This window comes from Scardinius erythrophthalmus (assembly GCF_964197995.2).
Source record: "Scardinius erythrophthalmus genome assembly, chromosome: 12".
Lineage (NCBI taxonomy): Eukaryota > Metazoa > Chordata > Actinopteri > Cypriniformes > Leuciscidae > Scardinius > Scardinius erythrophthalmus.
The window spans coordinates 37,250,636-37,265,942 of NC_138232.1; the positions used below are offsets into that span (position 1 = coordinate 37,250,636).

General features: G+C 38.9%; 1 protein-coding gene across 1 annotated transcript; it reads left to right on the plus strand.

Moving 5' to 3' along the window:
• The first annotated feature begins 898 nt into the window (after positions 1-898).
• fkbp11 (FKBP prolyl isomerase 11) lies at positions 899-14,739 on the plus strand. Its single transcript, XM_081381030.1, has 6 exons — positions 899-1,351; positions 1,557-1,619; positions 3,663-3,750; positions 12,763-12,796; positions 12,982-13,052; positions 14,021-14,739. Exons 1-6 carry the CDS (start codon positions 1,238-1,240, stop codon positions 14,227-14,229), a joined length of 579 nt encoding a protein of 192 aa, XP_081237156.1. The 5' UTR covers positions 899-1,237; the 3' UTR covers positions 14,230-14,739.
• Positions 14,740-15,307: the final 568 nt, after the last annotated feature.

Here is a 15,307-nt window from a genome sequence, read left to right on the forward strand (position 1 = left end):
AAACGGTCAGAGATTAGGAGGAAACTGCGGCTTTACCGAGCTCAGCGGCTCTGGCCCGAGCTGTGATATAAATTCAATGCAATTGGCTATTTTTAAAAAGGGGAGGAGCTGGTCGATAGCACGTTTCAAGGCACTTTAGTGAGCCTTTAAACAAGACACAATGTAGGGTGAGGCTTGATTTTGTCCATGAGAAATTGATAGGATGGTTGGGGTTTGCTATTGGTCGAACTCATGTGAGTTACAGGTTGCCCCGCCCTCACGCCAGTAAACACGTCATCAGAGAAGTCATTGCAAGGGGGAGGAGAAATTATTAAATTTACGAGGGCACATCAATTCATAAAAAAATAATGTGCACGGATAAATCAAAATTATACTAATAAAATGGCAATATTCCATTAAAAAAATTGCCCTTTTTTTTCATGTTGATTTAAATTGATTAAAGTTTCAAAACAGTGCTTATTAGAAAAGTTTCTTCCCCCAGGCAATCTACCTCTGTGGAATGATAAATATATAGGCCTATATTTATTTGACAATAACCTACTTATTTGTATTCCATTCCCTGTAAATTCTATTCTACTCCTCTGTATATAGCATACCTGTAGGCTATATATAAACAGACACATATATTATATGTGTGTGTGTGTGTGTGTGTGTGTGTGTGTGTGTGTGTGTGTGTGTGTGTGTGTGTGTGTGTGTGTGTGTGTGTGTGTGTGTGTGTGTGTGTTCTGTGGCCGTCTTATCTGTTTGTATGACCAAAGAAAGGCAGGGGGTTGTTCAGGAAACTTGTTTGGCAATAAGCATTATATTTGCAGCTCCGTTTAGTGGCGCTTGTGGCGTAGAATGAAGGAATAAAACAGCAGAAGGATGCAGTGCTTTCCTCAGCCTCAGAACATTAAGCGCCTTCTAGCGGGGAAGCTCTCAAACAGCAGTGGCCATGTGGAGAGACTTCTGGGATGCTGGCGGATTATGAGGCGGGGATTCCAGTGACCCAGGTATTGGACCAGTGCTCGAGGGTCGTCTTACCCCGCCGGCGTTATCTCTACACTATAATAACACATCAGCTTTAACTGGCATCTCGCCTTGAGGGACTTCTTCCATCTGGTCGCCCGCTCTAGTATTCATTGGCTCCCTCGACGCTGCAGCGCGAGACTCTCGTGACGGAAGTGAGCCAGTAGACTAGCTTTTATCCTTTCTGTTGATTATTGTTAGTGCTGATTTTCTCATAACCTGAGACACGATGGGAATTCGGACGGGGATCGTCCTGATTTTTCTCGCAGCTTTTGCATTTGTTGCAGCTGAGGACGGAGAAAGCACAGAAGGCGCGATCGAACAGTTGGTTGTGGAGACATTGGTAAGTTGGGTCAAGTTTTTATGAATGACTATTATTACAAGAGTCCACGTAGCCGATCACTGCACGCGTGCTTTCATCGCAAATGCATGTTAACGTCTCAGTGCAAACATGCAATGTTGTATCTGTTTTAGTAGAGTCGATGTTCTGCGCATTATATTTCCTTTTCAGTACCACTCTTAAACATTTCTGTTTTTGACTATTTTAGGTGATGCCGGAGACATGCACGATTACAGCAGAGATGGGAGACACGCTTCAAATCCATTACACGGTATATAGCCTACATACAGCGCTATTAAAGCCTGTTATGTTGTAAAACCAGGCACCTCCCAATGAAATATCTAGGTATTATGACATAAAACATGCGAAATGAACTCTCGCGGGGTTATCTGCACATGAAATCATTCAATGATGTGGCAAGACTCGAGCTGACATCTGGACTCGCCATATCTGAATTAAAATAGAGTTGTAATGCATATTACGTGTGGAAGATGAACCCGATTAACACATTCCTTTTAAGTTCATCAAGGAGACACGGTCCAGTTTCGAAATGCAGTTATTTGTATGTAATAGTATTTCAGTTTTAAGCGAAACCAAATGTTCTAGAGGAGGCGGAGCAACACGTCAGCATTTGAGTCAGCGCTGGACTCGAGGAAATGCGCGAGGACCGGGCGAGTGCGCGCACACGCGCTATAGGGAACATAGGGGAGACCGTGAAAAATTTTCTCCGTAAATTTAGGTTTTTGCATCAAAATAAGATTTTTTTGTAGGCTAAATTAATAAATACTTGAGCATGATTACATTTTGTGACAACATGCCCCAACTATTGTCATATATGGGGTACTATAATAACCATTTATATTATAAATTAATCAGTGTATGCGTGTGTGTGTGTGTGTGTGTACCTGTTTTTCTATCCCGGTGGGGACTTCAACCTGAATGCACACAGACTCATGGGGACTCGTGTTACAGTGGGGACCTAAATAGAGGTCCCCATGGGTAAACAAGCTTATAAATCATGCAGAATTAGTTTTTTTGGAAATGTAAAAATGCAGAAAGTTGTGTGTGATGGGTAGGTTTAGGGGTAGGGTTAGTGTAAGGGGACAGAATATACAGTTTGTACAGTATAAAAACCATTACGTCCATGGAGAGTCCCCACAAAGATAGTAAACCAGACGTGTGTGTGTGTGTGTGTGTGTGTGTGTGTGTGTGTGTGTGTGTGTGTAGTACTTTTGTTAGCCTACTTGCAAGATCTGAAACTGAAATAAAAAATATATTAAAAAAATTGTAGGCTATATTACATTTCGTTTAAACTTGAAATACTAAAATTACTAAATCTAAATAAACTAACACAAATAAAATGACAAAACTTCAAACACTAATAAAAGGACAAAAAAATAAATAATTAAAGTGAATATATCTATCTATCTATCTATCTATATATATATATATATATATATATATATATATATATATATACTATAGTTTATATTTTTAATTAGATTTTTTATATTTTCTGTTATAAAATTAAAATGCTATTTTTTTTAGATTTTGTAAGTTTAAAATTGTTGCCATTTTAGTTTATTTAGATATTTTATATACATTTTATATATATATATATATTTCTTAGTATATATTCTATATATATAAAATTATTAGTATATCACATTTTGTTTAGTTTAACTTGAAGTACTAAAATAACTAAATCTAAATAAACTTAAACTAATAAAATGACGAACAATTTAAATTAATGTGAATATATACAGTATATATAGTTATTATATATATATTTATATATATATATATATAGGTGATATTTTTATATTTTCTTTTTTTTTAATAAATTATTTAAATTGTTTAAAAAAAAATAAAAGTTTAAAATCGTTTTTGTCATTTTAGTTTATTTAGATTTAGTTATATATAAAAAATAAATATTATACAAAATATATATAACATATTCACACTCAAACAATTGTTTGGCAAACAGAAATTGTAATCAATAAAATATATTACATTATTACATATAAAACACATGTGACAACTGTGTGACAACATGCCGCAACTTGATATCTTTCCTTTTAAAATCTGCCTTCCTTATATAGTTCATACTTGTCTTAATGCAGGCTGATGTGGTTCTATTACACTACAAACCACAATTCCAATTATTACTTCTTTTTTATTGAGTTTACTTTTTACTGGAGTTTAGTTTTTTACTTGAGTCTTATTCTATAGGTATTTACTACAGATAATTTGCTGCATCTGCATAAAAATGTATGGAACTAACCTGCAACTCTGTTGTTCATCTCCTGTGCAGGGCCGATTAATGGACGGGAAGGTGATTGACACCTCTCTGTCTCGTGAACCTCTGGTCGTAGAGTTGGGCAAGAGGTCTGTCATCACAGGTAAAAGGCTTCGTCATCGCAATGCAACCCGAAGTTACAGCATGTTCATAACAACAGAAGTAAAACAGAGCACAGATTTTAGAACCTATCATATTTAGGTTAAATATACTCTTGTAAGCTTAGGCTATAGTTTAATTCCAACTGGACCGTGACACAAAATGACAACTGTGACACCACTTTACCGTTTCTGCAGTTTAAAGTGAGCAGTGTGTCAAAACAACAGAGCTGTTCACAGCACAAGCGTTCAGGGCAGGGCCAGGAGTATATATAAACCAAGTTTATATGAAAGCTTGTTTCCGCAACGGAATAATTTTTTTTTAAAGGTAATTGCAACTTTTTATCTCACAATTCAGATTTTTTTTATCACAATTGCGAGTTTATAGGCTATCTCGCAATTCTGACTTAATAACACACAATTCTGACTTTATAACTCACAGTTCTGACTTTATAACTCACAATTGTGAGTTTATATCACGCAATTGCGAGAAAAAAGCTTCTTCTTTTTTTTATGTGGCGGAAACAAGCGTTTTTCCTTTCATCTACATTTAGGCTAGCAATAGGCCTATTAATCAGCATGTTAAGAGCATTTCATAATGTTATAATTGGGGAAATTATTTGTAGAGGGCAAGGAAAGACAGTTAAAACTTTGAAATTAATTAGGGCCCAAGCCCTGAAAGGGCAAAGGCCCTATTGCAGGGGTCGGCGACCTTTTTGTCATAAAGTGCCATTTTTAAGTTTCCGAGTTCATCACTGTGCCACAACACACACATAGCCTATATATATATATACACACACACACACACACACACACACACACACACACACACACTCATATAAATACACAAACATTTTACATTTTCATAATGGCTTACACAGAAATAGTACAGAAATTTAAATATTTCTCTTGAAATTTGTTTTAGATTTAGATAGACAATTTAATAGTATTTATAACTCCAAACTAGAGATGCACCGATTACAATTTTCTAGGTCGATCCCAATTTCCGATTTTTCATTGAGTTTGACCTGCCAATACCGATTTTAGCCGATTCCGATTTCATTTTTCCTAACCACTTTACAGCTCACACAAATATTTATTTTCTATATATTTTTTTTATAAAATACCAAATCCTTTTACCCAAACTGAATAATAAAAACAAGTTTAAATGGGTAAATTTTATATAAATATTTTTGAGTCTTCATTTTCTTTTCTGACATAACCTAATCCAGTTCTTGTTAAAACACACTAGACATGCACATTATGTGCATTTTGGGCACTTTTGTTTGAAATCATATTTATTTTGTCCATCAAAAGTGTGCTTTCACTTTAATTGAGCGTGAGCAACGCAGACAAAATAGACTCACCAGCAAAACCCGCGCTTCACTGCTGCAGCTGCTCACACGACGCTCCTGTTGGGCGCTCACGCGCTGCTCCTGCTCCCGGTGTGAATGCACTCATTTATTAACATGCACGCCGAAAAAAATAGGACGTAAGGTTAAGCATCTCTTTCACTGACCATTTGCTGGAAAACAAACAAGGAAATTAATTTATTAAGAGTTTCAGGGCCTTCATTTTTCCCTCTTCCCTCCCTCTTTTAACCGACATCATGAACCTTACCGTAGACACACTCACACACATGAACTGCCTGAAATGCCTCATTTCCCTCTTTTCATCTCTGTCTCTTTCTGACATTTTCTCCCTCAATCCTACCCGTCCCTTTTTTCACATCTCTATCTTCTCTCCCTCTCCCTCTGATCTGTCTGGTTAGTGTATTACCATGAGGGATATTTGAATGGTAATTGCCCTCCCATGGTCCTGAGGTTTTAATCTGTCTGCGAGGGAAGAGGAACTCTATTAATTGAAGATGGGATTGCAGCAGAGACGTGCACTCGTTTGCCCCTCCATCTCTTGGGTTTCCTGTCCACTGTCCTGAACGATGGGTCTCGTACAAGGAAATAATCCATCATCTTTCCAGACTGACAGAGACTGACACGGACGTAATTCACGAGGTTTCCTACATGTGCGTTCCGTGTGCGCGTGTGATGATGATGTTACGCGATGTTAATCATGGGGAGCCCGAGTGCATTTGACCGGCATAAAATACATACACTTCTCTCGCATTTGCTTGTGTGCCAGCGATTAACCCTCCGCGTGCCAGTGTTGGCACGCGTGCCTTAGGTTGCTGACCCCTGCCCTATTGTTTCCGTAAGGATTTTTATTTTTTTTTCTTCATTATTTTTTTTTTGCCTTTTTGCCACTTTTGGGGCCCTTAACATGCTCAAAAACTCAATTTTGCACACACGTCAGAACCTGCGGCCATCAGGGCCAGGCTGAAGCTGGTACCGGGGCGTGGCAGGGGGGCTCGACAGCGCCCCCTGGAATGGGGTCCGAAAACTTGGTCCATAAATCAAACATGCTTGCATGTAATAATATGAAACTCAGTACACATATAGATCTCATCGGGCCGAACAACTTTCGTGCTCTTAGTTTTACAAAAGCCCAACAGGAACTTTATTATACGTTGTTTGGAAAACGCATACAATGGAATGTGAAATACTCCTCCTAGGGATTTCATCCGATCGCCACCAAACTCGGTGAGAATAAAGTCAAGACATTGAGGATGAATTCTTGCGAACAGATTTTTGATATCTCGAACGGTTTGGCCGTGGCGAGGAAACGAATTTATGGCGAATAATGGGACACAGGAAGTGTGTTATAACTTCTGCATACATTAACTCAGTGGTTCCCAAACTGGGGGGCACGCCCCCTAGGGGGGGCGTGGAGGTATTGCAGGGGGGGCGCAGCATGGCTACGGCTTCCCGGGTTAGTTACAATGCTAGCATAACAGCATGGACAAGTTTGTGACAGCGCTCCCAGCTAAACGCAAACCAGATGATGAATCTTCACCAAATGTAGCAACTTCAAAAGCAAAGACAAGAAAATATGACGAGGCATATCTCGCACTCGGCTTCACCAGCACAACAGTGGGTAAGGAGGAAAGACCACAGTGTGTTGTGTGTCTAAAAATACTAGCTTGCGACAGTCTGAAGCCGAACAAATTAAAACGCCACTTGGAGACAACACATCCCGAGCACAAAGACAAGCCGGTGGAGTTCTTCAGAAAAAAACTCACACAGTGTTGTGCACAGCAGAGTCGCTTTACTAAAGCAGCATCCCTGCCTGCAAATGCTCAACTCGCATCCTACAAAGTTGCCTACAGAGTTGCTCAGTGTAAAAAGCCACACACTATAGCCGAGGAATTAATACTTCCCTCTGCGATCGACATGGTCTCAACTATGATCGACGAAGCCACTGCCAGCAAGCTAAAGGCCATTCCTCTCTCAAACAATACTATCTCAAGGCGTATTTATGATATGTCAAAAGACAAAGAAGAGCAGCTAAATGACAAGATACGGGACCGACGCTTTGCTCTGCAGATGGATGAGGCGATAGTAATAATAAAGACTGCTTATTGATAACATACGTCAGATTCATTGATGCCGATGATTTGAGGGAGGATTTGCTTTTCTGCAAACAAGTGACGAGCAGAGCCACTGCAGACGAACTGTTTAAAATAATTGACACTTACTTGAGAGAGGCCGATCTGAAATGGGAGGACTGTGTGGGGATCTGCACAGACGGGGCTCAGGCCATGGCTGGGAGAAGAGGGGGGCTGCAAGCGCTCATCAAGCGCATCTCCCCTAACGTGCAGTGGACACACTGTATGATACACCGAGAGGCGCTGGCGTCTAAACAGCTGAGTCCCGACCTGCACGATGTTATGACGGATGTCATCACTACAGTGAACTACATTAAAACACGACCTGTCAAAGCACGTATTTTCTCTGCACTGTGTGAGGAAATGGGCTCCGACCACACAGCTGTTCTGTTTCACAGCGAGTCCCGATGGCTGTCACGTGGGAAGGTTTTATCCAGGGTCTTTGAACTGCGGGATGAGATCCGCATCTTTTTGGAGGAGGAGGAAAATGAACTTGCCCACAAGTTTAACAACAAGTTCCTCATGAAACTTGCGTACCTCAGTGACATGTTTCAAAAACTCAATGAGCTAAATCTGCAGATGCAGGGCAGCAACACACACCTTCCACATCTGGCAGATAAAATCACATCATTCACAAGAAAGCTTGAGATGTGGGAGCAGCGAGTTACAGAGGGAAATATAGACTCGTTTGAGAACCTGAAGTCATTCATTGAGGTCAACAAGCTGCAGAACACAGTGATCCCATGCATGAAAGCTCACATCTCTGCCCTCCAAAAGCATTTCCAGAGGTACTTCCCAGTGCAGGATCCTACACAATATGACTGGATCCGAGACCCCTTCAGTGCAACACCACCTGCCGAATTCAGCACTACAGAGAATGAACAGTTCATTGATGTCACCTCTGATTCAACAATGAGGCTTGAGTTTAAGTCTAAGACACTAGCTGCATTTTGGATTGGAGTGGAGAAAGATTTCCCACTGCTAGGTAAAAGAGCTCTGGCCTCACTCCTTCCATTTGCCACGTCTTACCTATGTGAGATAGGTTTTTCTGCTGTGGCCTCCATCAAGACTAAATACAGATCAAAGCTGGACATTGAAAATGAACTAAGAGTAGCAGTCTCACAGCTGCAACCTCGATTTGAGAAGATCTGCAGCATGAAGCAAGCCCACACCAGTCACTGAAAAGATGTGGACATTAAAGGTGCAGTTTTTGCAGAGTTAAATGTTCAGGATTTTGTTATTTTTTTCAGAGAGCTGGTAAAGTGTAAAAGGCCACTTTCATGCAGGAATGGAGTTTATAAGAAGATGTGTTGAAAGCCATGAACACCATTACATGGTAAAATTTTATGATACATGATGCAGTGTCACTTTTAATAATTGTGAAGGTGATTTGTCTTTTTTTTTTTAGTTTTGTTCAGGAAGAAGTTGCCATTTTGTATGACTTACAATGTTAAGTAAAGTCCAGTGGAGTTTAGAAACAAAGGATTTGTATGTTTGTGTCAGTGTGGGGGGGCTCGAAAATATTCTTATCTTCAGAAAGGGGGGCCCTGCAGAAAAAGTTTGGGAACCACTGCATTAACTGATCTTGATGAAACTTCAGCAGTGTATTCGTTGTAAGAGGCCAATCACATAGATGTGACTATTGTGAGTCAAAGTTATAGCGCCACCAACTGGCAGCAGGAAGTGTGTCATTTTCAAAATGCTTTGAAGTCACCCTCTTACTTTTACCCGATTTGCTTCAAACTTTATGTGTATAATGTAAACACACGGCAGATGTAGACCTGTGAAAGGATTATTGATATCTTAGATACTGTTGCCGTGGCAACGCATCAAATTTTAATATTCTTTTCGGATGCGTTTGAGACTCTTAGCATGCTTGAAATTAGATGAAACTCGACAGACACATAACACTAGTAGACATGTGAAAAGTTTCAGAAACGGGCGTGGCAGGGGGGCTCAACAGCGCCCTCTTGAACAGGGTCTGAAAACTTGGTCCATATATCAAACACGCTTGCATGAATTAATATGAAACTCGGTACACATATAGATTTCATCGGGCCGAACAACTTTCCCTCTGTCAAGTTTCACGCCAGCCCAACAGGAAGTCAGCTATTATGGGTTGTTTGGAAAACGCTTGCTGTGGAATGTGATGTACTCCTCCTAGAGAATTCATTCAATCACCTCCAAACTCAGTCAGCATGAAGTCAAGACATTGAGGATGCTAAATTGCGGACGGATTTTTGATATCTCGAACGGTTTGGCCGTGGCGAGGAAACAAATTTATGGCGAGAAAAGAGAGGAGACGAAGTGTTATAACTTCTGCATACATTAACTGATCTTGATGAAACTTTAGTAGTGTGTTCGTGGTAAGAGGCCGATCAGATGGATGTAACTATTGTAAGTCAAAGTTATAGCGCCACCAACTCTCAGCAGGAAGTGTGTCACTTTCAACATGCGTTTGACAAAAGTGGGGGGGTTAGTTTTACCAACAGTTACAAAAATCAGTACGCATGTTGGTCTCACCGAGCCGGACAACTTTCTAATTTACAGTTATTAGCACAGAGCAAAAGGAAGTCAGATATTTTGGTTTGAATGTGGATTTTTTGGATATTTCAGACTCTTGAGTTTTTAGCTACTCTTCCTAACTGGTTTATTTTATTCACACCAAACTTTTTCAAAATGATAAAGATACATTAAAGATGCTAAATTGTGAACGGATATTTAACATCTCAAACGGTTTTGCTATAGTGAGCGACTTAAGTAAAGTAACACTTAAAGCCTCATCTTCTAAAAATGTAATTAAACACCATTTATTTCTATATAAAAGTATAAAAATATCACAACTAAACCCATTTTATTCTTTTTTTTTCAATTTAATAAATATTTATAAGTTTAAAAATAGTAATTGTACTATTTAGTCCCATAAAAGTCAAGTCATACATAGGGCTATACTGCCCTCTTGTGTTCAAAATCAGGTAGGCCTATTGTATCCAGGGTTGCCAACTCTCACGCATCTGGCATGACAGTCACGCATTCAGCCTCAATCTCACGCTCTCACGCTTAACAAAGAAATCTCACGCTAAATTAGACATTCTTCTGTGCTGTATTTTTTTTTTCACTCATGTGCACTAAATTTCAGAATTACTATAAACAATTCAGGCTCTTAACTACTGGATGGACCACTATTTATGGCGCAAATTAGTTAAAATCTCCCGGAATCTAGAGCGAGCACGCATGCGAGACAGAGACTAAACCGTAGCGCACGCACGGCATACGGCAGCGTTGAGCATTGTAGCCAATCACTGACATGTCTGTTGAACGCATCGCCCAATCAGAGGCGTTTAAATGAGTCGCTGTGCTGAAGATGTGTTTTGCGCGAGCTCACCGAGTTCTACACTTTCGCAAACCTGTCATTATTATTGCCTATAAACTTAAGATGCAAATAAAAGATTCACTGCAATGTATTTGATATTCTTGATGCTGTTCTGATGCGCTCCATTACGCACCGCTCTGTTTGGTGTTAGGATGACTAAAAGTTCAGCGATCTAGCTCTTCAATGTCAGAATGATTAAAGAAGTGAACGAATGCCTGGCAAAATGTAAGTGGAAAACATTTAATATTTGACTGTTTTACAATAGAAATGTTCAACTACCGACAGTATCCGGTGACGCGAATTACTCAACTTTTTTTTATTTATTTACTAAATTTAGCCTTTTTGAATTGAAAATATGCTATAATTTCTTTGATTCATTTGGAGAGAATGCATGCATAATTAAAAATAAAATATTATTTGCAAATAGTTACAATTATTTCACTAATACAATAATCTTTTTTTTTCTTTATTCCCTTAAATCGCTTTTATAATTAATTCCTTTAAACAAAAAAAGTAAAATATAAAATATATGTATATATATATATATATATATATATATATATATATATATATATATAGTTACATATGTATATATATATATATATATATATATATATATATATATATATATATATATATATATATATATATATATATAGTTACATGTATATATATATATATATATATATATATATATATATATATATATATATATAGCTGCAAGCAGCGATGGAGGGCCCAAGCAGGTGACACCGCCACCCCGGTGCCTTCAGTGACTCGGCTCGGCTTGACTTGACTTGACTTGACGGCAGGGAAACACACAGTGTAGATACGACAACCAACCAGCACACAACTGCAAACACAAGGAGAATAAATAGGGAGAGCAAACAAAGCAGGTAACGAGGGAGGACAGGTGGGGAAAATGAATCAATAATCAGGTAACAAGGTGGGCGGGGTTAGACAATCGACAGGAGAGCACATGGCACAAGGAAACACATGACAAGCCATGTGCTCACAACAAACAGGACTAGAACACAAAACGAGACATGAACACGCAGCTAGTGAAAACTCATAAACCACGTGTTCACACAAAACATAACATGAAAGCACACAGCCAGTGAAAAACTAGCTGTGTGCTACACAGCACAAGACAAGAAAAAACACGCAGACAGAAGAGCGCGCGGCTCGAGCGAACTCGAAACCGCGCGCGCTCACGTGACAAGACAGAGCGCACGAGAACGAGCGAAAGCTCATTCCGTGCGCTCACAAAAGAAAACAAACACGCGGAGCATTGATGTCCGAATCCCGACACAGAACCGAAACCTAGCTAGACAGACATGTCGGGATCCAAACACCATGCCCCGCACATATAACAAGGCACATAGACAAGTGAGTGCACGGCCCGAGCGCGCTCGGAACCGCACACTCACACAGAGACGAGACAAAACAGGGAGTGTCAGAGCTCTGTCACAAAACCAAGAAATTAACTAGACCGAAGTGACAGAACCCTGACAATGTTGAACTTTATTCTTGTTCAAACAGACGCTGTATGAAGCAGTACATAAAATATTGAATGAAAATGTCTCTAATGTGTGTAACTAAAGGCACCAGGGTGGCGGTGCCACCGGCTTGGGCCCGCAATCGCTGCTCGCAGCTATATTTAACTTTGTTTTCTGTTCATAATGAGAGCATTTTAATTATTATGTACGTTGTTGTTTTTTGTAGATACTAGTTCTGTCAAATCGACCAATCCCATCTAAAATTAAAGTTTGTGCTAATATATGTGTGTGTATATATATACATACATATGTCTGAGTGTGCACACACATCTATATGTAAAATATACATGTATATACATTATTATATATATACACACAATTTATATAAACAAAATCGCGATGAATCGATTTGACAGCATTAGTAGATATACAAAATATACAAACAGGACTCTTGGGACCCAATATCCTCATCTTTGAGGACTGTTTAGGATTTGGTTAGGGTAACTATAATTTCAAGATGGTTCTGATTACTAAGGACAGCTTTTTGGGCTGAGTTTTCTTATGTAAAACCATATAATAATCAGAAATGAGGTGGTGTTTCCACAATTGCACATACAATTACAACTTTTTTTTGGTTTGGCAGGTCTAGAGCAAGCCCTGGTTGGAGTGTGTGAAGGGTAAGTCGACGTTAACGCCTGGATTTCTCTTTGGAATGTACAATTGCATGTAGGAAGAGATGGTGAAAGTACAGCTATTGAACAGTATGTTCAAGACCACTTAAAGAAAAGGTCTTTTAGGGTGAAGTTTGAATCACCCACTTGAAAGTCTTTTTTCAGTCTTTTCTATCTATGTTTTTGCACAGGCAAAAAATCAAGGCCACGATTCCAGCTCATCTAGCATATGGAAAGAGAGGATACCTTCCAACCATTCCAGGTACCATGGCAACACACTTCAAAGTCTTGATTTTGTTCTAGAACAGTTTTTCATGCTCAAATGTTCAAAAAACTGATTTTTCACATATTTTACATTGTTGCAGCACCTCTCTTCCCAGTCTGTCAGTAACGCTCTGGGATGCGTTTCTCTGAGCCAACTACGGTTCCAAGTTCTGTCGTACCAACACAGTTCAATGGAACTTGTGACCATAGTTGGCTAACGATGCTTTTGGGAAACGCACCCCTGTTTAGTTCCTGTCCAGGGTTGTCCCCACCATTGAGGTCCACAAGGTCCAGTCCTCAGAAGTGTTGTGAAATTATCACCTAATGTTAACTCTACTTTGGTGCTGCAAGGATATTGCAGAGCGCCACGATTACTGACCTTTTCATCTGATCTGCCTCAGCGGTCTCCCGCCGCTCGTCAATGTCAACATTTTTGAGATGACCCATCAAAACAAAGTAGGCAGGCTTGAAGTTCACAGAGGCCAGCACAACACTTCAGTTAACCGTCATAAAGTGCGAGATAACATGAGAATGAACCTCATTGGTTCTTGCGGAAGCTCAAACGTGCTGCAGTGTGTTGTGATTGGTCGATCAATGGTGATCTTTTGGACATTGCACAACACATAACTAGCACAACTCAACCAGGCCTCGCCCTCTTTATTTTGCGTATGCATTGGCCAGGAACCGTTTATATGAGGAATACTGTGACGTAACTGTTCCCGGAAGAAAACTCAAGACTACAATGGATGTTTTTCAGGAAGTTCAGAGACAGTGAAAACACTCTGCAAATAGTTCAGTGTCACACAACAGCTTATTTACATGTGTGAAAAATATTTAAAGTCTATAAACTAATCCACCATCATCAGAAGTAGTAAAATTGTCAATATTTTATAGTAGAGGAAAGCTGTAGAGCGATGGTTAAATCACAGTGGATGTGATAATCTTACATCTGTGTTTTCCTCACAGGGGACAGCACACTTGAGTTCGATGTGGAGGTGATCTCTCTGTCCCAGCAAACGCCCTGGCAGAAGCTTGTTAACGACGTCTTGCCCCTTTTGTGTTTGGCGCTGGTTCCCACTTTACTGGGCTTAGTGGGTCTCTACCTCTACAACAAAGCACATGCGCAACCTCATGGCAAGAAGAAGAGCAAAGACAAGAAAAGCAAGAAGAAGTGAGATCAAAGCCAAAAAGAATAAACTATTTAAATAAAGAAAAATGCTTTGTTTGGTGCTTTCTTTTTTTTTTCTTTTTTTTTGTGACTTGTTTGAGTTATTAAAACATAAAAACTCTCTTACGTTTATATTTAAGATATTGAACAGATACTTTTATCTAGAGCCACTTACAAAAGGTGTTTCAGGATGTACAGTGCGCCCAAAAATATTTACACTTTTCTTAGGAGTTTTTAGAAATATTTTCAAGTAATTCAAAAAATGGAGAGAGCAGGGATTATTATTATTTTTTATTTGTTTTTTTGTAATTTATTCAGACAATGTTTAGCCTAAACTGTAGGCATTCACCTCAAACACCTCACATATTAATGTCACATATTGAAATATTACAGTTTAAGTTAACTGTTTTCTATTCAAATATATTTTAAAATTTACAATTTTGTTAACATTAATAACACCCTTGTATAATTGTCATGGTGGTATGTGATAAATAAACAGTAAATGCTTTATAATATGATTAATTATATTTTATGTGTACATACTGATGTTAGTTTATACACAGCACATCTTCAAACACTACACTTGTATTAGAATACAAAGAATGTGAGGGGTGGGCATTAATAATGACAAAGAGCCATTTGTGACTAGTTGTTTTAGGTCATGTGATGTTGTTGCATTTGTTTAAACACAAAACATTACAACCTTGGCAATATTCAGAGTTAAAAAGCTGTTAACGTCAGTCTACGTATATAAGTGAATATCCCAATCAGTGAGTTTTGTCTTTCTTTGTTGATTAAAAATGATTTACTTGCTTTCATTGTGTAATTGCTTTAGTATGTGTGATGATCACACATACTAAAGCAGCAGGGCTGCCAACTTTTGAGTTTAGCTTGGAGTGAGATTTTTTTTTGGGGGGGGGGGGGGGGTGCAAACATTGCATCACAATAAGTGTAATTTTGATTGTCAAAACATTTGGTAACTAAATAGAATTTTATGAAGTTTAGTGACAACATGTTACAATGTTTACATTGTACAATGACTGGTAGGATACAGTTTTTATTATTGCATGACAAAAATTTCAAGA